At 36.9% G+C, this 26,997-nt stretch overlaps 1 protein-coding gene across 1 annotated transcript in view; it reads left to right on the forward strand.

Annotated features, from left to right (window-relative positions):
• LOC131032451 (uncharacterized) overlaps nt 1-22,752 on the forward strand; it is a 42,125-nt gene extending 19,373 nt beyond the window's left edge. Inside the window, exons 2-7 of the mRNA XM_057963429.2 lie at nt 15,790-15,849; nt 20,350-20,432; nt 20,595-20,659; nt 20,779-20,812; nt 20,998-21,068; nt 22,441-22,752. Coding sequence (XP_057819412.2) covers nt 15,790-15,849; nt 20,350-20,432; nt 20,595-20,659; nt 20,779-20,812; nt 20,998-21,068; nt 22,441-22,534 — 407 coding nt within the window. The 3' untranslated portion in view covers nt 22,535-22,752. The remainder of the gene's footprint in view (nt 1-15,789; nt 15,850-20,349; nt 20,433-20,594; nt 20,660-20,778; nt 20,813-20,997; nt 21,069-22,440) is intronic.
• Nucleotides 22,753-26,997: the final 4,245 nt, after the last annotated feature.

Below are 26,997 nucleotides of genomic sequence, written 5' to 3' on the forward strand. Positions count from 1 at the left end.
AGTCCTAAATTCATTTTATTAAATTCTGATTTCTGATCTGAGACACAAAATTAACATGGTATCAGAGCTAGGTTATACTAACATCAGATTTCAATAAGGTCATTTTTTGCATCTAGTTGTTGTTTGTTTTCAGATTAAAATGTCATGTTTGAAGGGTGAAGACAGACTTGATGGAGCCCTTGACTTTGCTGCCTAGAAAGTTCGCATTCAGCTCATACTTGAGGAGAATGAGCTCCTCAAATTTGTTGAAGAAGAAAAGTTGTCCCCTCCTGAAGATGCAGAGGAACTAAAACAGTTCAAGAAGGATTCAGCCAAAGCTAGGAAGATTGTTATTGAATCCGTCAGAAATCATCTTGTTATTGTCATATTGAAGTTTGCTTTAGCCAAGGAAATAATCAAACACTTGGAAGGGATGTTTGAAGTCAACAATCTCAGTAGACCCCTTGCTCTAAGACAACAGCTACTTCATATCAGAATGAAAGAAGAGGACTCAATCATGGCCTACTTTATGAAGATCAATGAACTGGAGGATAAACTAAGCACTCTTGATTGTGAAGTTCCAGACAAAGACCTTGTTCTAATTGCATTAAATGGTCTACCTGATGAATGGGATCCCTTCATTCGTAGCATTGGCGGGAGAGCTGAACGTCCCAACTATAAGCGTCTTCAAGCTGATTGCATTGAAGAGGAATCTCGCATTGAAATGAGGGGAAAACACAAGAACTCTCACAAAGATGATAACCATGTTCTTACAGCTAAGTCCAAGAAAGGTGGGAATTGGAAGAAAGATAAGAGAGGCAAAGATTTCAGACCTCCTTCCTACGATCCAAGGAAGAAGTCAAGAGATTCCTATCATATTCGTTGTTTCAGATGTGACAAGTATGGTCACTATGCTAGAGAATGTCAGAATGAACCTAAGGAAAGGGAAGCAAATTTAAACAAAGTCTCTGAACAAAATGAGGACTATCTTCTTATCTCTGTCTTATTGAGCAATGTTCCTACAGATAGTAATACTTGGATAATTGACAGTAGAGCCTCCAGACACATCTCAAGTTACCGTGAACATCTTTCAGATCTGATAAAAAAAAGACACCAATCTCCATGTGGTAATCGGTGATGATGCTCGATACTCAGTAAAAGGTTCTGGTACTACTTCTTTAAAACTAGATTCTGGTATTTCCTTACAACTCAGTGATATTCTTTTTGTACCTGGAATTAAAAGAAATCTTATTTCCATTTCTGCTTTAGAAGATAAGGGTTTGCAAGTAGCATTTTCTGAAGGTAAAGTACTTCCTTGGTCTAAGAAATCTAGTTTCAAATCTGCTCGTGTTATTCGAAATAGATGTGATAGTTTATATAAGCTTGCAGCTAAACCAGTTCAAGCTCTCATTCATGAGGCTCCTGAATCATGCAAGCTATGGCATAGAAGACTTGGACATCTGCACTTCTAGGCTCTTCCCACTCTTGGTAAAATGGTTAAAGGTATGCCTAAACTCAGTTTATCTCATGATGATGCTTGCAAAGGTTGTGCAATCGGTAAGAATGTGAAGAGTCCATTTCATAAAAGTGATAGTAGGGCTAAAGAAAAGTTAGAGCTTATCCATTCAGATCTATGTGGTCCTATTTCTGTAGCCTCTCCTAGCAGTTTCCTTTATTATGTTATCTTCATAGATGATTTTTCTAGGAAAACATGGATTTACTTTCTTAAATCTAAAGAATTTGACGAAGTCTTAAATAGATTTAAATAATTCAAAGCCTTGGTTGAAAATACTTCTGGAAAGCGAATTAAATGTTTAAGGTCTGACAATGGAGGTGAGTACACCTCAGGTAGTTTTCATGATTTTTGTGTTGAGACAGGAATTAAGAGGGAGTTTTGTGTTCCCTACAATCCTCAACAAAATGGAGTTGTTGAAAGAAAGAACAAGTCCATTGTTGAGGCTGCAAGAGCCATGATTCATGATCAAGACTTGCAACCCTTCCTATGGGTGGAGGCATCCAAAACAGCAGTTTACATTCAGAATAGATGTCCTCATCGTGCTCTAAAGAATGTAACTCTTGAAGAAGCCTTTACAGGAATCAAACCTGACATCAGCCACTTACGGATTTTCGGGAGCCCTGTGTATGTTCATGTGCCTAAGGAAAAGCGAACCAAGTTGGATCCCTCTGGAAAGAAAAGCATCTTAGTAGGATAAAGTGAATTTTCCAAAGCCTTCAAAATATACATTTCAGGTAAAAGGTATGTTGAGGTAAGTAGAGATGTAACTTTTGAAGAAGATATTGCATTCAAAAGATCTAAAGGTTCATTATCTGATGATGATGATATTGTGACTGAAAATCAAGAATCAAATGTTCATACTAACCCTGCGATACAAAAGGAGTCTATTGACCTCCCAGAACAAAAACTTCATGATGATCCAGCTGAACCCATGGATTCTACAGACATACCTAAGGATATTGTGGTCAGCAAGAAGAGGCCACTTTGGGTTAGAAACACCATTCAAGATGTTGAAAGATTTGCTACTCCCAGAGGAACCTTCAAAGATAGCAAGAGATCTCAAAATCATGCCAACTACATTTCAGTAATGTGCAACATCATTGAGTCCGAACCTCACAATGTCAAAGAAGCTATGAATCATCATGCTTGGAAGTTAGCCATGGATGAAGAGTATGAGTCTATCATCAAGAATGATGTTTGGGACATTGTACCCAGACCCAAAGGTAAGTCTGTTGTTTCCTCTAAATGGCTATTTAAAATTAAGCATAATGCTGATGGTAGTATTGAGAAATATAAAGCTAGATTTGTAGCTCGTGGTTTTTCTCAAAAGGAATAGATTATGAGGAAACATTTGCTCCTGTTGCTAGATATACTTATATTAGATCTATAATAGCTATTGTTGTAGCTAAAGGTTGGAAACTACATCAAATGGATATTAAGACAACTTTTCTAAATGGCGTTATTGAGGAAGAAGTCTACATTGAGCAACCAGAAGGTTATGTAATACATAGAAGAGACTCTCATGTTTGCAGATTGAAGAAAGCCTTACATGGACTCAAGCAGACTCCTCGCACTTGGAATGAAAGAATTGATAAATATTTACTAAGCTTAGGGTTTTGTAAGAATGATGCTGATGCTAATCTTTACCTTAAAATATGCAATGATGATATGCTTATTTTGGTTCTATATGTGGATGATTTATTTCTCATTGGTGAAGATAAACTAATTATGAGATGTAAGAAAGAATTAGCCTCAGAATTTGAAATGAAGGATTTAGGGTTAATGCATTACTTCCTAGGATTAGAAGTATGGCAGAAATCTAATGAAATTATCTTAAGTCAAGGAAAGTACACTATTGATATTTTGAAAAGATTTAGAATGATGGATTGCAAACCTATTTGAAAAGATTTAGAATGATGGATTGCAAACCTATGTCTACTCCTATGGAATCTAACTTAAAGAAGTTGAGCATCTCTGCAACTAACTTTGATTTTGTAGATCCATCTGAGTACAGGCAATTGATCGGATCTTTGATGTATCTAGTTAACACTAGACTGAATATCTATTATGCAGTGAATGCTCCCAGTCAATTCATGAGCATGCCTAAGCATGTTCACCTTGTTGAGCTAAACATATACTGAGATATCTGCGAGGCACTATTGGGTATGGACTGAAGTATTCACTCAATACTTCAATCTCCTTGGAAGGCTATTCAGACTCAGACTAGGCAGGAAGTGTCAAAGACAGGAAAAGTACTTTGGGTATCTGCAGTAATCTAGTAGAAAACAATCTTCTGTAGCATTAAGTACTGCAGAAACTGAGTACATTGCAACATTTGTTGCATCCAGAGAAGCAGTATGGCTCCGCAAACTTCTTGTTGGATTTTTGGACAACCTAGTGGTCCTTCTACCATTCATTGTGATAATCAGAGTTGCATAAAGATGTTTGTCAACCCAGTACTTCATGACAGATCAAAACATGTGGAAACTCATTATCACTACATTCGGGATATGGTTCAAAGAGGCGCCATTCAGCTAAAATATATCAGCACAGATGAACAAGTTGCAGATATTCTTACCAAGCCCTTGTCCAGAGTGATGTTTGAATACTTTAGAGACAGATTTGGTATTGTGGAAAATGAAGCCCAGGTTGAAAGAGAGCCTCAACCTCAATAATTCACTATGGATCAAGAATGGCCCATTCTTTGCTTGTGTGCAAGAATGGAAGGTTCCAATCTACGCTTGTGTGCTAGATAGGAAGGTTGTAATTGTATAAAAACCCACTTGTGTACTACACTTTCTATGCTTGTGTGCTAGAACCATCTTATGCATGTGTGCTAGGTGGAAGATGTAATTCTATGCTTGTGTGCTAGATCCATTCTATGCTTGTGTGCTAGATGGAGCACTAAAGGTTCTGATTATGTATTCATTTTCTTCCTAGTTAAGAGGGAGTGTTGGTTTGTAACTATGTAAGAAAATAGGGCTGGACCCTCACGCTACAAGAGGTAGCGTGTCCCTTTAGGGCCGACCCTAAAGGGAGAACACGCCTCCCTTATCAAAACGTGTGGCCCCAAATAAAAGGGATTTTCGATAAAACAATAAAAGGTTTTTAGCGCCAAAGTTTGAGGCCGACCTCATATTGCATCCCCAGCAGCTCATATAAATAAAGAGCATTTTGATTGCAAATGATATCAATCAAGTTTCAGATCTGCTCTTAAAAGGGTGAGAATTATCTCCAGAAGAGTGCGAATTGTGTTGAAGACTCTCCTTCAAAGATGATGGTTGCTTAGGTGCTGTTCTTATCTATTGTTGAGGTGCTGCAACAAAAGCCCTATCTATGCATTGTATTGGTACAATTAAAGTGAATACATAATCAGACCTGTGGGTCTTTATAGCTGGGTTTTTCCTCATTAGAGGTTTTCCCAGGGTAAATGTCTTAAGTCTCTTGTGCACTTGCTTTGTTTTCATGCCTGCTTAGTCCTAAATTCATTTTATTAAATTCTGATTTCTGATTTGAGACACAAAATTAACAAGGGTAAGATCAACTAAAATGATTCCAAGGTTTCTACAGTTAGGTCTTGACGAGTGGGCAACTCAATGGTCAATGTGAATTGTTGTTTTCACTTGGGGACTTACACAATCGTTCGAATTAACTTTGATTATCATGAATATGGAATAGGTGTGCTGATAACTCAAGATTTGACAATGTAGTTCTGGACTTAATTCTAGCAATACTTACTAAAAAGGACAAAAGGGAATAGGGTTCAGGAAATCTATTCTAAGCCTAGAAATGTAGGAAATGATGAACAAATTTAGTGGAATCAAACTAGGCAAGGTCTCACCATTGAGTCGAACATATTTTGACACGAGCTTAGTGCAATCACTAAGGTCTACTTCATAGATTTTTAAATTATCACCATATAACATTGACACCACCCAAGTTGATGCATATCAATGGACATATAATAATCAAAGTTAAGCTTGCATAAACTTCCATTTAACCACACACGACACACTTACAATCAGCAAGAGGCTAGTGGTATGGATTAAAGGATTCCACACAAATATACTCAACAAATCTTTCATTCAATCTAACAAACATGAAAACAAATTCTAATCTAACTTGGAGGAATTGAGAACCTTGATTGCAAAACAACACTTGAAAAACAAAATCACTGTCATGTCGAACAATGATTTATATACAAATAGCTGCAGCATATACCAACAATTCTACGAAAACTCTCTTACAAATGAGAGGCAATGGGGTATATATAGAGTCTCATACAAAATGGATGGCCAAGATTAAAACTAAATCAAGGGCCAAGATCGTGCCAACAAAACCCTAGAGTTGCCCTAATTAGGGTTTACATAAAAAACGGTGCCACCAACATATGGCCCAATAGAAAGATACCTAGTCATCAAATAGGGATTCTTCTAGAAGATTTCGTCTTGCATCTTTCTCTCTCCTAGTATACTCCAAGAATCTAACCAATACAAAATTTAACTCCTCCATGGAAATGCTGGGTAAGGTATCCTGTTGTAAATCAATCACATCCAATGCATCCGAGCAAGCATCCAAAGGGTTCTCCCAATCTGGCATAAGCTTCTGCGAATCATGAACACAAATACACAAAGAGACCAAGTCATCTATCTGACTCTTCTTCAAAGAGTCCAACTGATTGAAATACATGGATTTCATTTTGTCTCTCAATTCTACTAAGTGTAACCCACTGGCTTCATTGACATCAACCCTCAATAACTCCTCAATTGAGGCAAGGATCTTCGACTAAATTGTGGCAAGGATCTTTGACTGAATATTATGAATAGACCCTCCATCTCTGCACAACTCTTTTGTGTGCTTTCATAAGTGGATTTCTTCATGGCTAATGAACAATACCAGCCATGGAAATCATATCTATCTCCATTGTGCACAACATTCTCCCTGATCAACGTGGACATAGGAATCTTCTTCAAAGCTCTGAGGCGTCGAATGGTCTTCTCCTGAATAGGTCGAAATTCTTCCCAAACTCCCTCCAAATACTGTTTTCTGAATATGAGCCCTGTTGCCCTGTCATAAGCCTGGACAAAATGAGTAAGGAAATCATTCGCCTGTCTCTTTGTAGCTTCAATCTATTTTTTCACTTCCGAGAGTGTATCTCTTGCTACCTCATAATGTGTATGTAGTCGACAATCAACTGCAATAGGGGAAATAAGGGTGGGATTCTCATGCCTTATTCCCGCAATATACTCTCTAAGTCTGATATTCTCTGTTTCATGTTTCTCTCTTTTCTCTATCTCACTATCCAATCTTGCACGGATTGCCCTAAAGGTATCACCAACCTCCTGAAATTCCTGTTCTTTTGTAGTATGGCCAAGGGCAACTGAAGTAATCTGGAAATCCATGGGAGTAGCAATGTCTGCCGTCACACCTCCAATAGGAACAACCACCTGTGCAATCCGCATTCCTGTCTCATCTCTAGCTATGTGTGACAAAATCTCATCTTTCCTGGGTTCTTTCTCCTTATTGCTCCTAGCTAAGTAGTCATCAATATCATTTTCTTACTTTTCTCCAACCAATCAGGAATAGCACCCATCTCCATACCATCATCGAGACACATCTCTTGATCAAGCCCTCTCAATGCCGAGATAACATCATCATCATCAGGATTATCCTTGTTCAAATCATATACATTCTTTTCTAAACTAACCTCCAAAAGGGCAGTAGGGGATCCCGACTAATCATCATCCTCATTAGGTGGAGCAGATGTCGCTGTGGCATGTAAATCTTGAATATTCTCTGGCAGTATCACTGTGTTTGAATATTGTTCAAACTCCCTATTCTGTTCTGGCATTTCAACTTCCTTGATTGATGAGACACTAAGAGGTGGTGAATGAATGATAGGTGAAGGAATAGTAGTCTTATGCTTCTTCTTGACTTCCTGAATCTTCTTCCCTCTAGCCTTGACTTCTCCTGGTGTGTTCTTCCTTCGTTTGGGAGCTTGATTCTCCTCATCCACATGAATCCTGATATCATTGACAGTCCTCTGATCATCCTTGGAAGCGGATTCTTCTTGTTTCATCTTTTCATAAGTGAAGGCAACACCCATATCAACTAATTTGTTCATTTGAATATCTACCCATGCTCGGGAGAAATTCAAGACCTCTCTCATCAATACGTTCAAATCTATTTCTTTTGGTTTTGACCAATTAGGCAACAAAATTGCCTTCTTCATTTCACTTTCATATTGTGGATGCGTATGATCCTTATCATCTATTACCTGATCAGGAATGAGGAAAAGTCCACAGTTCCTCACGAAATCCACTACCATTCTGGACCACATTCTTCTCTTTATTGCTTGCTCGTCCATCAAGTCAACCCAATAATCTTCTATGTCTACCTTGTGGGTGAACTTATTTCCCCTGATCCTTCCAACTCTCTTATCTAGATCAAATCTTTCTCTTCTTTTGTATGATGCAAATTGATAGAATGCAAGTTTGTCACTTGTTGTGCTAGCTGCTAAGGCGGATTGACAAACTTCCAATGTCTTCCTCATGGAAATAGGAATTGGCATGCTGGTTCTGTGCTTTTCCTTCTGGATAAAATCAAACTCCAGAAGCTGTCTCACCACTTCCAACAAGATCGTTTTGTCAGAAGGATACCTAAGAAGTCTGTAAGGTTCGGATTGAAATCCATGAATCCTTAGGTATGTGAAAGTGGGAAACTGTATATACCTTGATCCATATTTCTCTATGAGCTTAGTTGTCTTCTTGGACAACCTCCTGTGGACTCCACTTTGCAACATTCGCGTTATGTACATTGTGAATACATCATTCACTCTCTTATAGTCTTCAATTCGGTACATGTTCAGCTGTGGATATCACTCATAACTCCTGAATTGCCCTTGTCCATTCCCGACATCACCTCTGCATATCAATGCCTTGTATGTAACAAATCGTGCAAGCAGATATACCAAATGGGAAGTCATGGCGAATGACTTGGATCGCTCTACATTCCTTAGCTAAAAATACAGATTGTCACTTATGATTCTAGACCAATTAATCAATGTTCCTTTCAGACAATCCTGAATGAAATAGAACATCCATCCATCGTATATTGCACCCTACAACATCCCCATCACTCGGTTAAGAAGGAATACTAAATCACTATATTCATCTTTGAAGTCTGTGCACATGAGTGTTTTGGGAGCCTTGGAATGATGAGTCTTAGGCTCGATCATCCATTCCTTGTTCACTACGGTCTTGCACGCATCCATCTTCTTCTTATATCGGTCTTCATATTCATCCTTAGTTATATCTTTCATGTCTGCTCCACATGGAATTCTAAACACCTCAGCAATCGCGTCCTCAACAAGGTAGGCAATGATGACACCCTTAGGAGTCTTGATCATTCGGGAGAGACGATCATAGCATCATGCACACTCCAGGATAAGCTCACTGCACTGTATTGATTGCGGGAATCCAACGACCTGATAAATGCCACTCTTCATAATGTTCACATAGGCTGGGGAAGGAATCTGGCTTCTGATTCCAAACATACGTTGTCGCATCTGGTTATGTTCAAGAAATGCATGTTCGTGTCTGTAATCTCCTTCCATCTTGATGACATCTTGGATTTTGGATAGAATCCCGTCTCAACGATCCTCTGTTGTTCTCTCTTTTCCTTGAGTCCGGACTTCGACATCGTACCTATACGAAATTAGAAGTTAGAACCTTGGAAAGTATTCTTGACAAAATTTCCGATTTCCTAATGATTTAGACAAGTTTGAGTATGGAAATCAGGAAAATAATCCACATTCTAAATAGATTTCAACAATTGAATGCAAAATGTGACAAGGTTAGAATATAAATCCCTCATGAAATTCATTGAAATTAACAATTTTCAGACCAAAGTCTGAAGACACCTCCTTATACTTAGGAAAATTATTCAAATTAAAGTGCAAAGGAGTATACCGGATCAAACAATGACTATGGAAAGGTGTGAAAGGTTATGTTTTCACACAAAATTATGTTTGAAGACACCTTTTGAGGTCAACAATGGCTGCCAGCAAGTCTGAAGACAACCTGCAACTTCACAAATTAATCTCGAAAAACATGTTGCAATCACCCAAATATGCACAAACTTGATGAAAATTGACTTCAATGGTGAAAGCAATCAATCCCGGGAATGTAACTATGGCTGGTAAAAAGAATATTTTCTGAGGACAAGTCTGAAAATGAATTGTTTCAGACTTACCAGCTCCTTGCAAAGTAGTAAAAATCCCTGAAAATGATCAAAAAATGCCTTCCAAACAAAATCACCAAAAATGACAAGTGGCTGGAAATGAAGTATTTCTGAGGACAGCCGCCTTTCAATGGAGTTTCAAACCTGTAACAACTTAAAAAACTCTGAAAATGCCTCCAATCAGCCCTTGGGCAAAATCGCCTTAGGTGGAAATCAGCTGGGAACAAAGTGTGAAGTCTGAAAATCAAACTTCCAGCCAAGTTGCCAACATTGGAGGTAGAAAATCTTCAGCAATGGTGGATAAATCAGGTCTGAAAACACTTACCAGCAACTCCCAACAATGGCGCCACTACCCAAGAGGAATATCACCAAAAAATGGAGGTAAACACCCCCCCCCCCCGCCCCACCCCCCCAAACAAAAATCATCTTCCTCCCAAAATAGCGCCACCTCTCATAAATCGCCCAAGTCTGAAAATGAAGCTCAAACACATTCAAATGGCAGCCAATAAAAATCACCTTGGGCTGGAAATGAGGAAAAATGAGCAACAAAACAATCTTCAACCCAATGTGTCAACTTGACACTTCACCAAAATTCGCTAGCTGGAGGAAAAATCGCCTTAGCAAGCACACACTTGGCAAATATAGTAATATAATAATGCTGGCCTCCTCCTTTTAAACTTGCTTTCACCCTCAACTTTCACCACACAAGCAATGTGGGATAAAAAAACTTGTTCTTATACTTGCCTGGCAAAAATCGATTCGCTTCTAGAAGGTAAAATCATTAAATGTTTATTGCAAATCATTTATTAATTGTTTTTATTTTTTTAAATAATCGTTGCACTTTGTAAAAACAATTAAATTTGGGTCTCATTTATTTAAAATATTTCAAAATTTGGATCAAAATGGCCAATGGGGGAAAATCGATTTAACTTGGGATAAAAATCCCAACAAAAATCACTAAAAATCACTAAAAATCATTAAATATCCCCTTTGGGGGAAAATCACCCCAAGTAGGGATAAAAATCCCTATCAAAATCTTCATCAACCTTGCACAATTGGGGTCCAGGGGAAAATCGACCCCTATTGGGATAAAAATCCCAACCAAAAAAATCATCACTTAGCACAAAAAATCATCCTAGGGGAAAATCGACCCCTGTTTGGACAGCCATCTGGACACAAAAATCATCAAAACGTCTCCAATGGAAATTCGCCTAGGGTCTGGAATGATTATCCGCATAAAAATCCACAAAATCTCGTCACAAAAGTCCTGGTGGAAAATCGATCCATGTCAGGGATCATCATAAAAGTCATCTGCAACATTATCTACACTCCTAGTGGAAAAACGTGAGCTGTCAGCAAAATTCCCAACACTTAGCCAAAGTCTTAGTCATCTGGTGGAAAATCGCCCTTAGTATGGATTTTTGAATGGTGGAAAAACAAGGCATGTCTGGATTCCAGGGGAAATTCATGTCTAGTCTAGATTTTGAGTGGAGAAAATCATGGGTAGTCAGGAATATGAGGGGAAAAGCACCTCTAGTGTGGAATTTTGACCTTTTGACCCTTAGAATATAGGTTTTCATCCGGAATATGACGATTTTTCCATTCAAAACCACTAGGAAACTTAAAAAACTCAATAAAACTCATATGGGCTTAGGCAAATTCACCAAAATTTGAGCGAAACAAAAGGAAACTTATCGGGATAAAGTGCAAAACCAACTTGAATAACTTCCTAGGAGTGAGAAAACAACTCCAAAAGGCCCTAAAACATCTAGGCACTTAAACATCACTGACGGGGACATTCAAAACACATATTTACGCTCACATGGCAAGGCAAAATTAGGATCATTTAAAATCTCAACTTTATGTGCTTGATCCTATAACTTCAAAACCCTAAACGACAATAGGCATGATCAAAACTCTGAGAATCGAGCACGGGACATCAAAATTGCCCACTATGCTGGCAAGCGGGAAGCAGGAAGCAAGAAAGAGGGGGTCCCTGTTTGCAATGGGGTGATGTGTGAAAAGGTCACAACAGTGCTCTAGTGTGAAGGGAAGAGGAACCAACTGCTGGGAAGGAATACAGTTCTACATGTTAATCATTATGTTTTTGATTGGTGTAGTAAATGCAATTGCATTGATGGTGCATGCAAGTAGTGTTATAAATTTAAATATGATGTATTTTTATTTAAGGGAACTCGGGTAGGGCGTATTAGCCTACAATTAATGTGGTCATGTGCCTAGTCAGGATTAGAGCTGCAATAAATGTTGTGAACCTAACCATAACATATTATTACACTTATGTTTTTAGCCCCTAGTTATAGCTCCTATTCTTAGTGTTATTAATGTTTTATCTATTTAAGATTGATGAAGAGTTAAATCCCATGTTAAGAGTAAGTGATGGGTTGTCCATGGCTTGCTTCTTCAATGAGTGTATAGTAACTTTTCAATCTTATTTGTTCGTGCAAATACAAGGACCTGTCATTGTATTACTACTCGTATTACAGGTGGATATGCAGGGGCCTTCCATCTTGGGTGAGCAGATGCTCCCATTTTTTGTATTTATTTTTGCTATTTGATATTTTCTGCGTTAGGTTTTGTTACAATTCATTTAGGAATGCAACAAGTGTTATCAGAACTTCAGTTGGCTCTTGCTGCTGCCATAAAAAGTTAAAAGAAAAAAGAAAAAAGGAAAAAGGGAGATAGGAGGAAAGACGAGGATCCACATGAAAGCATCCGAATGGTGCACGATATTGGAAAATTGGCCACAAAGTTGTGAGGGAGCTAATGAGTGAAAAAAGAGAAGCCCACATTCTCTTGTATGGGTTTTGTTAGGTTGTAGTGTTTGGTGTGTTGGTTAGGGTTATATTTTGTCATTTGGTGGTACTGAGTTCCATTTCTAACATCTACATACTCATATGTAAAAGTGTAACTCTGCATTTTGTTCATACCTAGTATTTTGCCATTTCCTAATTCTTCTTGTCTACCAGTCCATGTTTTTACTTGCTTTGGGGACAAATTTCTTTAAGGGGGAGGGTATGTTATATACCTAAGCACAAGATATTATTGTACTTACATGTTTAGCCCCCAGTCATAGTTCCTAGTCTTAGTGTTATTATTTAAGTAATGTTTTGTCTAAGATAATGAAGAGTTAAGTCATGTGTTAAGAGTTAGTCATGGGTTAATTATGGTTTCCTTCTCCATCAATCAATTAGAGAGGGAAATCCCTAAAAGATGTATCTCTTTAACTTTATTCTGTAAATGCAAATACAAGGAGCTGCCATCGTGTGAGAACTCTTGTGTTTCAATTGAATTTGAAGGTGCATTCCTTCATGGGTGTGCAGGTGCTTCTATTTTTTCATTTTTTTTCCTATATTCAATATTGTTTGCATTTATTTTTTCCATAGTTTTAAAAATCGTGGACTCCACAGACTCGCGAGTCTTTTGCAAGGACTCGCGTGAGTCTTTTGCATGGACTCGCGAGTCTTTCAGATGGACTCGCCAGGACCCAGAAAAAAGTCATGCAAGCTTTAAAATTGAGTTTTTTAAAAAAAAATTTGCCTTCATTTGGCATAACTAAGGGAGTGAAAAATAAAAGAAAAATAACACCTGACATCGTTATAAAATAATAAAAGTATTTTTGGCCTCGCGGGGCGCTGCCCCTTGACCCCAACTTGGGGGCGCTGCCCCTTGACCCCAACTTGGGGGCGCTGCCCCCAAGCCCCCGTCGAAAAATATAGGGGGAAACTGCGCCGATGGAAGTAGGGAAAATTTAACCTCCGAGTCTGTTTAGGCTCCATATAACAGCATAATTAGCATTGAAGAAATCTTGGTATTATACATTTTAGAGTTGAAAGTTTGAAACTATGAGTATGCGACATGTGTAATGTTTCAATTATGGCTCTTATGTTCTCTAAATGAATTAATTTCTTTATGTTTTTTTGTAAAACTACGGTTTTTTTTTTGCCGAGTCCTTGCCGAGTCTTTCACGAGTCTTTCACAAGTCCGAGTCTGAGTCCGAGTCCAAATTTTTGGTTTGCCGAGTCCGAAGCGAGTCCGAGATTTTCAACTATGATTTTTTCTACAAGAAAAATTCAGGTAACATTGGTGTGGGACTGTTGGAATATGCACTCTTTAATGACCTTTCTCTTTAATTTATGCTAGTGTAATGGAGTATTAATGAATTATGTAGGCATAGTTTTGTTTTTATATGTTTGATCCGAATATTTTTATTAAGGGCTTGGATATTTATGCCAGTTTTAACAATGTGTAAGTTAAGCTGGATGACAATTCCTTTGTGGGTTTCCACACGGGAGTTATCATGCACTAATTTGGTGTCTCGTTGGCAGTGAGCTAAAAAGCTATCTTTACCTTAAGCTTTTCAATCCCAACTTCTTTTTAAGTTGGCAATAGTTAAGTATTTTTTTGTCTAATTTTTATAAGATTTCATATCTTTTCTTACATCGGTGAAAAGAGTTTACAAAGAATATATGCTCATAAAGAGCATTGAAAAAACACAAATAAAACTAAGAGGTAGCTCCAAGGCACACCATAAGAACCAGCATCGATTAAAGTTATGACAAAGTCCACAGCTCTCAAAGGCACCTGACTATATAACAGTAGCTAAAACATAAACAAATGAGTAAGATAAATGAGCATAAATGTCAAACAAGAGATCTCTTGGATGAGAATCAGGTTCCTTTATGCTGTTATGGGCTGACCCCCGACTCTTATGATCTAAGTGCTCACTAGAGGCTTGCACCTGGAAGATCAAACTCTTGATGTGCTTTTTCCATAATCTCTTTGACCCACCCAGCATACAGTTCATGTAGCCAGAGGAAGGAAGGGGAACTCTATCAAAGGAAGAGGTAGACAAATAGAAGGTGTCTACTTGATAACTAATATCAGATCCAGCAACAATTCAGACAAGAGAATTTTGAACAACATCTTGCTTTCTAGCAAGCCTATTTGCAATATCTTGAAGGTCATCAAAATCACTTTCCTTTTATATGTTATTTGAAAAAAGTAAAAATGACTTCTTTTTAATAGGATAAAGTCTAATATATCGAATTTAATAGAAATCTTAGTTGGCAACACTTAAATTAAAAAGAAAACACTGTCATTGTTATCCACTAAACTTTTGTTATTTTCTCTTAGTAACCAAATCTATTTAATTCATCAGATTTTCAGATTATCTTCTTGTATCTCAGAGGCAGGGTGCTGGAGATTTTTTTGCAGGGATGAAGTCATCATCCAATAATGATTTTCTTATATGAGTGACAAATTCAGTTGTTTTTCTGTTGAGATGAGTTTGTCAATGTAGCTGGTCGACAAGATTGTCATTGTCAACTGGATATAGGTTGTATTCCAAATTTGTTAGAAAGAAGTTGACTCTGTTTAGCTTTTAGTAGTCGGTATTTACTATTTCCTTAAATATTCCATAGGTGACTGTAGAATGACAAGTCTATGAAGAGCAATTGATACTTGGAATCAGAACTTTAATACATAAATTTAGAGTTTTTCTATTTAAGGCCCTAGGTTTGTTGATTGCTTATGAAAATGAACTGCATTTGATACTTTGTTGAGAAATATTTTCTTAGGTTTTCCTCTCTTTGTTTTCTTTATTGTGTCTTCTTGAGTAGGCAGTAATTGAATTTTCTTGGATCTTTGCTTCTAGCTTGTTGGATAGCAATTCATAACGTGCCAAGCTTCAGCACTGTTAAATGGCAGAGTTTACTTGGGGTTCAAGAAGAAACATTGCTTAAAAACTCAATAATTGTGTGGGATATCAATTCTCTCAAGAGCATAGAGTTAATGTCAGGCCAGTAAATACTTAGTTTGGAGAAAAGTGAATATCTGGGAAATGTCATTTCATTTCTATTTAAAAGATTTCTAAAAGTTAAGTAATTGTCACATGAAAACATGGTGATTTATTTGATGACCATTTCTTCTCTTATTTTACTATTTACTAAATTTTACAGCATGATATTCAAGCAGATGCACCATTTGAGTACCCAATTGTTTATAAGTACTAATTGGATATAATCTTCATGCAGAGCATGTAATGGTTAGCTTTGCAAGAAGTGGAGGACCAGGAGGGCAAAATGTCAACAAAGGTATGTTTTTGTCTTTCTATTACTACAAATTTGTAAAAGAGATTTACATATTTAAGCAGAGCTTCTAACGTTTGTATTCCAATAAGTATAACAATTTTCCAATTCTATTTCCATCGTGTGTGTTGGTGTTTGGTCTGAGGTTGGATGGTAGTGAATTTGGAATGTATCTTATTTCAAAGTTGATTGTATCTCCTGTTAGAATACAAATTAGTAGTTTGGAATCATTAGACATCATGGATTAGCTAGCTAACTTGTTAAGTGCCATTTACCATAATCAGCTGGTCCAATATGAAAACGTCTGAAGTTTCACAACATATTAATAGGTAATGCTTTATCTTCAACCGCTTGCAAATTACTTCATCATAACAAGTGGGACCTTGAATATGTTAGATAGCTGTTTTCTTTGCTTGAATGTGCTTATTTCTCTCCGGAAATAATATAAAATGCTCTTTATTTGAGTTATTTTTCGATGGTCTCCAGAAATGATACAAAATGCTCTTTATTTGAGTTATTTTTCTATGTTATCCGGAAATAATACAAAATGCTCTTTACTAGATCCACAGTCCCAAATGAAGAAGATGAACTTTTTTTCTTGAAGAATATACCTCTAACTTTTGGGAAAAAAATTATAGAGAGGGATTTTTATGTGATGTTAGGAAGATTGGCTGAAGTGCTTGTTGGTATATTGGAACTGGTCACTCCAGCACCCTCAGAGCCACTTGAAAAATTCTCTGGGAGCAGAGTTTGGAGGGCATATCACTCTTTGATCAAAATTCCTATAATATCATGTGGGAGTTCAAGTAGAGAATTAAATAATGCATTCCACAAGCCTCTCCAACCCGATTTAATTCTCCCACAATTAAATCTCCCCAGAGCCACTTGAAAAATTCTCTGGGTGCAGAGTTTGGAGGGCATATCACTCTTTGATCAAAATTCCTATAATATCATGTGGGAGTTCAAGTAGAGAATTAAATAATGCATTCCACAAGCCTCTCCAACCCGATTTAATTCTCCCACAATCTTTAGACTTACAAGGGTATGATGAGATTTGTAATCTTAAAATTTTTAAAAATATCTAGATCTTGACAAATATTGTCACCAATAGGCTCCAACTTCCAATTGTTGCAGTTTTTACTGCTTCCATCCCTTTGTGGCAGAATAATGACAGGTTGAGAACCCCATTCAAGATTTGGCTTGTGTAACCCAGGTTTGAGAGCTATGAGGAGGTCCGTTTTAGGTGCACAGAGCTCTGTTATATTGTTGGATTGAGACCTGATTAACTTGCTATAGGAGAGCAAGTGGTTTTTCCTTACAGTCTTGGAATACATCTCCAGTACTGTTAAGTTTAGACCTGATAGAATTGCTATTGGATAGCTAGTGGTTTTCTTTACAGTCTCAGAAGACTTATCCAGTACTTGTATGGCTGAGGTTGTTTTTGGAAGCTCCATCAAATTCCAGTTTTATCCTGCCTTGGAGAGGTGGTTCCCAAAATCTCAATGATGGATTTATAATGTTTCGCATTTTAAATCTGATCTCTATGTTTCATTCTTTTGCTAAGGCAGAATCTCTCATATTGCTGGACAAAAATTGGTTTTGCGAAGTCTTGAAAATCCTTGCCATTTCCTGAATGTTATTTTGGGCGATTTGTAAAATGTGAGATGTTGTGTGAACCTCTTTTTTGAAGATTCTTATGTTTCTCTTCTTCCAAATCTACCATAGCACCATGGGAGGAACTAGGGCTACAAGGCCTCAGTAATGCTGTAGGTTAGGTAGATGGGCTCACTTATACTGTATTCGTTTGTTCATCCTCTTTGTCTTCAATATAGTTTGAATAGGCCATAGTTCGCTAGATATGTTGAATGTTTTTTTCTCCATTTAGGCAGTTCAGACAGACCAAACAGCCAATCTAGCTCTGTTTTTGGAGGGCAGTCGTTTTTGGGACATTTCCATAATCCAGGATCCATAAGAAATGGCTGAGTTTTGACCAGGATCTGACTTTCCGTATTGTTCTTTATTTAGGATCTTGGTTTCTGGTAGAGCTAAGGAAGAGGATTAACCTTACTCTATGACCATGTTTTCTCTTAAATTCAGCAAGAAATTTTGCTTCAGGTTTTGGTCATTCCTGTTGCATTTCAGCCACCCCATCTCCCCTTCGGCAGTATGTTATCTCTGGAGTTGAGAAGAAAATTTCCTATTGTATAACTAGACTCACTACTATTGCAGCCAAATTTCAAATTTATTCAAAGGTCTTAGCGTCTACCCTTGTGTAATAATACTCTTGTTGGGTTCCTTTGAAGGTAGCTTATCATAGTCTTACTAGGTTAGAGAGTTCCTATGAGCTAATTCTAAAGGAAACAAAGAGTTTCAAAGAGTGGTCTGAGACTTTTTTTTCTTCTTCCAGATATAAATTTGGTATTGACATTTACAAACAAGGCACTGCTTTATTTGCCAAGAGGATTCACTGGACAATTTCTGGTAATCTGATTTGGAAAGTGCTTATCAGACATTGTATTGAGCAACATAACCCTTATGGTAAAGCTTGTTGGGTAGGTATTGGGCTTCAAACCTTTTTTACTACCTCAACTTTTGTTAAATCAAAGGCATTTTTGTTAAGCAAAGCATTTGGAAAGCTTGGCAATCTATCAAGCTTCGCTTTATATCAGATGGAGACCTCTTTCGTGGCGGTCTCCTTTCAGTGACTGCTTCCTTATGATGGTCCTCATCCTTTTGCTCCATGATAGTCCTCTTGCGAACATTCCTTGGATCAAGATCTGAAATTTTCTAGTAAAGGAATTAAGATCATCAATGAGCTTTTCTTCCTAGCTTCACAGGATTGGATGCCCAAGGTGGAGCTTCAAACAAGATATCAGTTGAAAAATTCAGACCTCTGTGCCTTAATGGCAATCCAAAAGAATATACCTTATATTCTTTCGCATAAAATTTCTTCGCTGCTCCTGGTAAGTTGTTAAAACACTTGAAGGGGAATGTTGATGCCCCATTTTTGAGATGCAATCCCGGGGCTCTTCGTATGCCTGGTTTTTTCCAAGATCAGCTTTGCAAGATGAGTTTAGCAATGGATGGCTAGTGAACTTTTATGGCTAGTGAACTTTTATCTTACAACTTGGTAGTTTTGATTTCAAAGAAAACAGAGTGCTTCTCTTGAACCAAAAATGGCCATTTTGCATGGTCCCTCTCTTACCAAGGCCTTCCTTTGGGCTAAGGGTTTGAGCATTTTGGGCTTGCTAATTCCAGATATTCTGTATGCCAGAAGTCATAATTTGTGTATCCCAATTTTTGGCTTTGTCCTGAGGCCTAAGATACAGAGAAATAGAATCACTCTCTTTTCCTTGCATACCTACTAGAATCCTTCTCTTGGATTTCTGTTTCCTTTGGGGATAAAGCTTGCTAAATTGCACATATTGCAAAGTTATGTAATGTGGTTAGAATATGAGTTCTTTATAAGATCCGGGAAAGGAAAATTGCAGCTATTTCCAATGAAGAAATTGGGTCTTCTTTCACTTGCCCTGAATATATGTCCAATCCGTTGCTACAAATTGAAAGCCAGACAGTGTGTTTGGCTGAGTTCCCACACCTACAGAAGCTTGTCTCTCATTGGGGGAATGATTCATGCACCGTTGGCATAGTTCATCCAGATGGTGACTATTTCAAGTGTTTATACTATAGATGCCCTTTCGAGACTGCGAGGAACAGGGTACCAAGAAGTCCTGGTCTGCAGGCAGCCATGGCTATTTTGCAGGTTTGTCTTTTCCTCAGGCAGTGGTTTTGTATTCCTCTTCCCTGGCTGGAGAATCTTATCCCAACAGCAGCCTTAAGCTAGTTCCTTCGATGTTGATGAACCACCTGCTGATGTTGGGGAGTTAAAGGGCCTCCTGATGATGGTCCACCAGTTGGCACCTTTGCTGCTGTAGTTGCCTCATTAGGCCTACTCTTTTATTTAATTTGTGTGTTGCTATTTGATGATGCCGGCGACATGGACTCTGAGCTGGCTTGCCCATGTATTTTGTTTATTTTTATATTTTGAGACTGCTACGCTGGTTTGCCATCTTTTCTAACAATGTATCATCAGATATGTTGATTTTGGGCCGTGATACCTTTTTGACTACCTTTTGTTCTGTCAGTAATGCCTATATATTATACATGTTTGATTAATCAATAGAAATCTGGAAACAGTTACCAATTTAAAAGAAACCATTTGCATATGTGATTTTAACCGCAGTGATACGCATCTAAAACTCAGATAGTTTAGGCTGGAAAAGTTAATATGAGTATACTTATAGGTATGACTTTTTACTCACATGCAGCTCTGACCAGATTAGCTTTACAAAGCAGAGTCTTGAATTATGTGGCAATTTAGCAGAAGTGACCTGTTTGACAGCATGCAATTGTTTTTTTCTTTGCACGTACTTGCAATATTCCTACAAGTAAATATTACTGTATCCAATCCTTAAAAAAATACTCTAAACATGCCGTACTTTGCAGTAAACACAAAAGTGGACATGCGCTTCAATGTTGCAGCTGCAGATTGGTTGAGCCCAAGGGTCAGAGAGAGGATTCTGCAAATGGTGTGTCACTAAAACTACCAATGTGAGAGAGCTTGTTCCATTCTATTACTGACAAAAGTTTGATTGTAAGTTAGGAAGCTGTTGCAATGTTCTTGTAGTATCGTCCGATTTGTCCTTCTCTTTCTGCCTCTTGATTTTTTATTTGTGGATCGTTTTGAGCAGGAGAAGAACCGAATCAATAATGATGGGGAGCTTGTAATATCATCAACCAAAACACGAACTCAAAAGTAATCTGTCTCCTGACGAAGTGTGTTCCATAAACATTTAGCTGCAAAAAGCTATTTAAGTTTTAATTTATAGAAATTGTTGTAGGAATCAATTGAGTTTTATTGATATGAATTTACAGAGGAAATGTTGAGGATGCTTTGGAAAAACTTCAGGTATTTTTACTATTTCTTTGTTGCTTTGATGATATTCTGATTGAATTTCATTGCTTCATGCTTTCTTTTTCCTGCTTGTAGGGTTTGACATGCTTTTATTTGAGTTCTGTGCATTCTCTTAAGTTTGTACGTAAATAGGTATCGCATCATAGTTTTCTAAGAGCACAGATCCTGTTTGATTTCAGGCAATAATTGATGCTGCCGCTTATGTTCCACCACCTCCTTCAGAGGAGAAGAAACAGAGAATACGGAAACTGTAAGGGCCTTCTCTGGTCATTATTTTTATATCTAGTTTTTTGTTTCATGGATCTCTTTAGGAATGAGATTATGCTCTTAAAAGTTGAAATTCAACAAACAACCATTTTTTAGATTCGGCAATAGGCAAATTTTCCATTCGGTTTGGTTGCAAGTCTAATTCATGTTCTTGGAGGCTGAATTATGTCTTGAAACATTGTTACATATCACCTGGAACTCCATCAAGTCCAAAAAGTTTGGTTTTATTCTTGATTTCACTGTTGCATCATTATGATGCTTTCCCCTGCAGCAACAAGATTATTTTCCTAGTAAGCTCACCACTTACTGTTTAGTTTTGTCTTTTGATGTTTTGATACTGAATCTTTTCTCGTACCATATGTCATTACAGTAGGAAGTCTTCTCATGTTTTTTTTTGTATTGCAAGAATCCATGTAACGATCAAATTCAGCTTTTGTGTTGCAGTTGTGTAGAAGGAATCTTTTTCTATTTATTATTTTCAATTGGAAAAATTCGAATATTGCATCTCGGACATTTATTCCATTTTGCGTATGGTTCAGAACATTTTCCTACCAAATATTTATGATATATTTTCAAAAAATTAGAGGTACATGCCTCTAAAAGAGCAGTTATTTTAACAAATTATTTGTAAGTCAGTAGCCTTCAGGAAAGAAAGAGTTCAGAGCCTTTCGGGTAGCTGTATGTGTTTGGTGTAACCTGATAATGTTTCCTAAGTGGCAAAATTCCTTTCCTGCCTCGAGTTATTTCACTGAAAGTTTTAGGGTTCATATTCAAATTAAAACTGCAGAGAGTTGTGTTTAAAAAATTAGTTCTTCCTGGCCTCCTGAAAGTTTACATTACTTAAACTCAATGAAGCATTTGAAACAGATGTTTACTCTCTTGAAATTTTATAAAGTCATTTAGCTTCTTCTTGGCTTTAGTTTCTTTGTTTTTTCAAAATATCCCATTTCTTTTATGTAGGCATGGGACAGAGCAGTTCCTATGAGTCTCTTAGATGAATTCCAGACAGTTGTTATATTTGTTCCATGTCGTTGTCTTCCCATGGTCCACCATATCGTGTTTCTTTAACATTAAGGCTGAAGTGACTTATTTTTTATTATTATGACAGCATTAAACTGGTGTAGAGTTTAATATTGACAATGCCCCTTTTTTAACATTTGCAATCAACAGAATGAATGGTTTGATATTGCATCGGCAGTTTAAGCAGATATATCTCAAGCCATTTTTGCTAGATTCAAAATGGAGGAATGATATTGCTAGTTACAGATTGATGAGGTTTTGTCTGTAGTTTTGTGTTCTAGGGACAATTGTGTGAGGTTGTATTAACACTTCTAGTTTGTGTTTGGTTTTTGAAGGGCGGCCATTGAAGATCAAAAGAGATTAAAAATGAAAAAGGCTCATTCTCAAAAGAAAGCTACGAGGAGAAATGACAAATATGGCTGGGAATGATGAGCAAACATGACAAGCGTGTTGTTGCAATCCCTACTTTCTTGGATATGAAGTACAGAATGATCAAATTGTACAGGTCTTTATGCTAGTCTCAGCATTTGCAAGGGCAAATGAGGGTAACACTTCATCAAGTAACTTATTCCTTGGAGATAATCTTTTTTTCTAAATTGACGCATTCTTGTAAATAATATATTATTTCATCACTATATAGGTACTAATTATTTTTTCATCTATTTGAAATTATTAATTAACAAAGACTTTCAATTATAGATACTTATTAATGTTAACCTTTTCCTAAGTTTAAATAAAGCTAATAGATGCATGTACATAAGCATAAATCAACCTAGATTAAATAAATGAGAGCTATGAGAATGATAATAATTAATATTATTTTAGGAAAGTAAATGTGGTGATAAAGATATGCTTTGTCTGTACATTTCTCCAGAATAAGAACAGTCTTATCAACTTTGTTGTGGGTTGACCTATGGCTTTGGGTCATTTCTGTGCATTCAGATTTGTCCTGTGACCGACTGAACTGATTTGGTAAAGTGTTCACTCTTACTACCTGATTTGCTGAATTCCATACCTTTTGTTTATTCTCAAGGACCTTCGATATCTAAAATATTTTGGGGAGACATACTAGATCATACGGGTTGTGTTTTCCAAGGTTGATTCCTTCTCTTGACTGGCTTTACAGGAGTGGAAATGAGCAAGGACTACACTCTTCAATCATGCAAATGCTCTAGAAAGATGATATCAATTTAGGTTCCTTTTAGTGCTACAATTGGAAAGTTTCCTACGTGGAATTGACCCAAGATAAGGAAGTGATAAGTTCAAGGCGGGGAATGAATGGTGGGGTATAATGGGAAATAATAGTCATGATAAATGTTAGATATATAGAAATACATTTCCTTCAAATCAGTAGAGTCTACCAACTTTTTGGTGGATTAATCTTACAGTACTGTTCCATTTCCATGCACATAGATCTGATTCCATAAAGTAGGTTCTGTTGCTTCCGAGTTTGCTGAATTCTTCGCCTTTTGTTAGATTGCAAGGGCTTTGTTCCCTAAAGTTGACACCTTTGATTCCTTTGATTTGATTGGTTTTATGGTTGTGGAAATGAGAGAAATCAAAACTTTTCAATCATAATCAAGGTTACTAGGAGACGGGGGTTCTTGGGAACTTAGGACATGGGTAGTGGTATTGGTACGACGAATTTTCAAAAATAGGAGACGTGGTACTAGGAGACGACAAGTTTTTTATAAAAATATAATTTTATAATTTTCAGTAAATATCATAACAGAGAATTTTGAAAACAAGAATAGTGGAAAAGTTATTGAAATCAATATTAACTTTCAAGTTTAAATATACAAATCTCAAATGTCATTGTGTCAAAGAGTTCAAAACTCACTACATATTTGATATTTCATATTAGCAGTATCATTACATATTGAAATTCAAAAACATTAATAGTTTGATGTTGATGCACACACGAAAAACAAAAATTAGAAATCTATCATCTACTCTATTATGTTTGGATCATCCATATGAAGGTCCTCAACTAGGATGATCTCCAAATACTCATCACTCTCTAATTTAGGTTCCTCTGATGGTAGAGCTAGCTACTTGTGAGAGCAATCTAATTGCAAATGATTGCAATTCAGGGGCTTCACCTCCATGGTTCCACCACCACTCTAAAGGATCTTTCTTTGCCTGCATATCATATAAAGCTTCCACTGAAGAAAAATCACTTTGCCTGCATGAAAACTTATTCCATTGAGTCCTTATAATTGAGGCATCCTCACATTGACCATAAATCTTTTTTATTGCAGCCCAAAATCCTTTCATTACCTCTATCTTCATGTAGAAACATCTTTTTGGTTTCTTCCATATTATGCCATTTAGGATTTTAGGCATGGGCGACACAATGAAGGGGTGCATTGAGTTTATTTAATTGTTGAAAACAGGAACAATACCTGTGCGAAAATGGGAACAATTAAAAATAAATTAATAATAGAACAATACGTTTATTCTCCATCCTTTATTGTGATTAAGTTTTAAAATAATTTGTTTAAAGTTTTAATTTATTAATTATTATTTAAGTTGTAATTTTGTTTATAAATTTAAAATTTTATATTTAATATTATAGTATTATTGTATACTGTATACATTTTTATTTTTTAATCTTAAATATATACTATTACACATAGTATTGTAATGTCACTAATTATTTGTATTACTGTGCTTTTGGATTAAAAATAAACAAAGTATACAATTTTTTTTTTTTTTCATATTTCTAATAAAAGAATCAGTATTTTTTAAATATTTTATTTTTCCTTTAATGCTTAAAGTTAACCAAAAACAAAGCTAACAAGATAAATCAAACTGTAGACATGTTATTTAACTATCTTTAATATGCTAATCCAATCAATTTGTGCAAAAAACTGAAAACAACATACTTGTTGGTAATATGTTTTGAATATTTTATTTTTCTGTAGATTCCATAATGTCAAGTGGGGGAAAGCAAGGCTTGTACCCCTTGTGGAAGTATGTTGACCGTGTTGTGGGGCCAAAAGGATCAGGTGAAACAACCACTATTAAATGTAAACTTTGTCCATTGGCATGGAAAGATACCTACACAAGGGTGAACTCTCATTTCCTTCACTAGGAAATGGTGTTGAAGGTTGTACAAATGAGTCAGAATGATATGAGGCTATGAGGGATCAAGAAAGGGTGGATGGGAAAGTTAATAATACGAGCTTCTCTCATGCTTCAACCACAGGGGCAACTAGAGAGCCAAAGGTAGATGTGTCTTCTAGTGTTGTAGCTAGACAACAATCTAAGTCTCACAAGAGACCACATATTAGCACCTCAAACCCCATTGGAAGGCTATTTGATGTGCAAAGTCAAGAAGCGGTTGATGCAGCAATTGAATGCTTCTTTTATGCAAATGGAATATCGTTTAATGTTGCTCGCTCACCTTTCTATGCAGAGATGGTCCAAGCTATCAATAATGAATTAGCTGGGTATAAACCACCTGGGTTCGAAAAGCTTGGCACAACTCTAATTGACAAGGAAAAAAATTGATTAGAGCAACAAATTGCACCATTGAAGAGACTGGTCTACCGAAGGTTGCAGTATAGTGATGGATGGGTGGACAGATGCTAGAAATCGTCCACTACTTAATGTCATGGTGACATGGAACGAATGACCTTAATTTTTGAAGGCAATAGACTGTTTAGGGCAAGAAAAGAATGCAGATTTTCTTCATAACCAGCCATGTGACAACATTGAGGAGGTGGGGGCATCACATGTAGTCCAAGTTATTACCGATGTTGCCACTGTTTGTAAAGCAGCAAGTATGATGGTGCAAAACAAGTACAATTATATATTTTGGACACCATGTTGTGTGCATTTGTTGAACAATGCACTCAAAGATATTGGCAAGTTCTAGCGGGTAGAACCGGGGGCATTGCGGTAAGACAAGGGAGTGGTAAGATGGAGATGGAGAATGAATGTCAAGGCATGGTGGGAAATAATTGGCCAATAGTCCAGGCAATACGACTTTCCTTTCCACTTGTGATGAACAATAGTCCAGGCAATACTTTCATTAGGATCAAGTTGGGAGATCCTTTTAGCAAAATTGTGTGCAACAGGAACATACTGTTGCTGTGGAACAATATCTGGAGTAGACTCAACAAGAGCACACCTTTCTAGAGAACAAGAGAAACAAGAGACGAAGCATCAAGGCTAGAAGAGGCTGCACCAGAAGCAACGAGGAGGCCAACAAAGGTCACATCAACCGTCAGAGGCACCACCTCATCCCGAGAGGGGTTCTCATCCGCATGTGAGGAGACAACATCATCTGAATTAGAAACCATAACAGTTAAATGGTCAGTAGTAGTGTCTTTCCACCAAGTAGCAACACCTTTATGGCAAGAGAGAGAGAAATCCGAAGCTAAATGACCCATTGAGAAGCATTTTTGATAGGGAAAGGGGAGACCTTCATAATCCAATGATTGAGTCTAAGGCCTACCCCCAATCATGAGAACCACATCCCCTGAGAGTGGAAAGAGAGCGAATTGTTAAAGTTTATCAAGTCCAACAATTAGTTGGAATTAAAATGTAAGAGCAATAAAACTAAAAAAGAAATGGGTAGGATTTACATAAATAATCCTCGTAGAGGTATATCTTTATAAGAGGAAAAATATATCTTATATCATTTTTTTGTTTTGTGAAATTATAAAAAGAAAACGAAAAATTAGGAGAGTTTGAGTATGGAAGATAAGATTTTTTTTTTAATTGTTCTTGATTTTTTTGAATTGGTCTAATTGGGAATTCTTGGTTCCTATTCTTAGTTATCTTGTTTTTGTTTTTGTGAGGCTTTTGTTTGTATTTTATAAAATGTTTGTAGTGGATGTGTAATTTCCATTCTTTCTTATTAGTTTTGGGTTTAGATCTAT

This window comes from Cryptomeria japonica, chromosome 11 (assembly GCF_030272615.1).
Source record: "Cryptomeria japonica chromosome 11, Sugi_1.0, whole genome shotgun sequence".
Taxonomy (NCBI): Eukaryota; Viridiplantae; Streptophyta; class Pinopsida; order Cupressales; family Cupressaceae; genus Cryptomeria; species Cryptomeria japonica.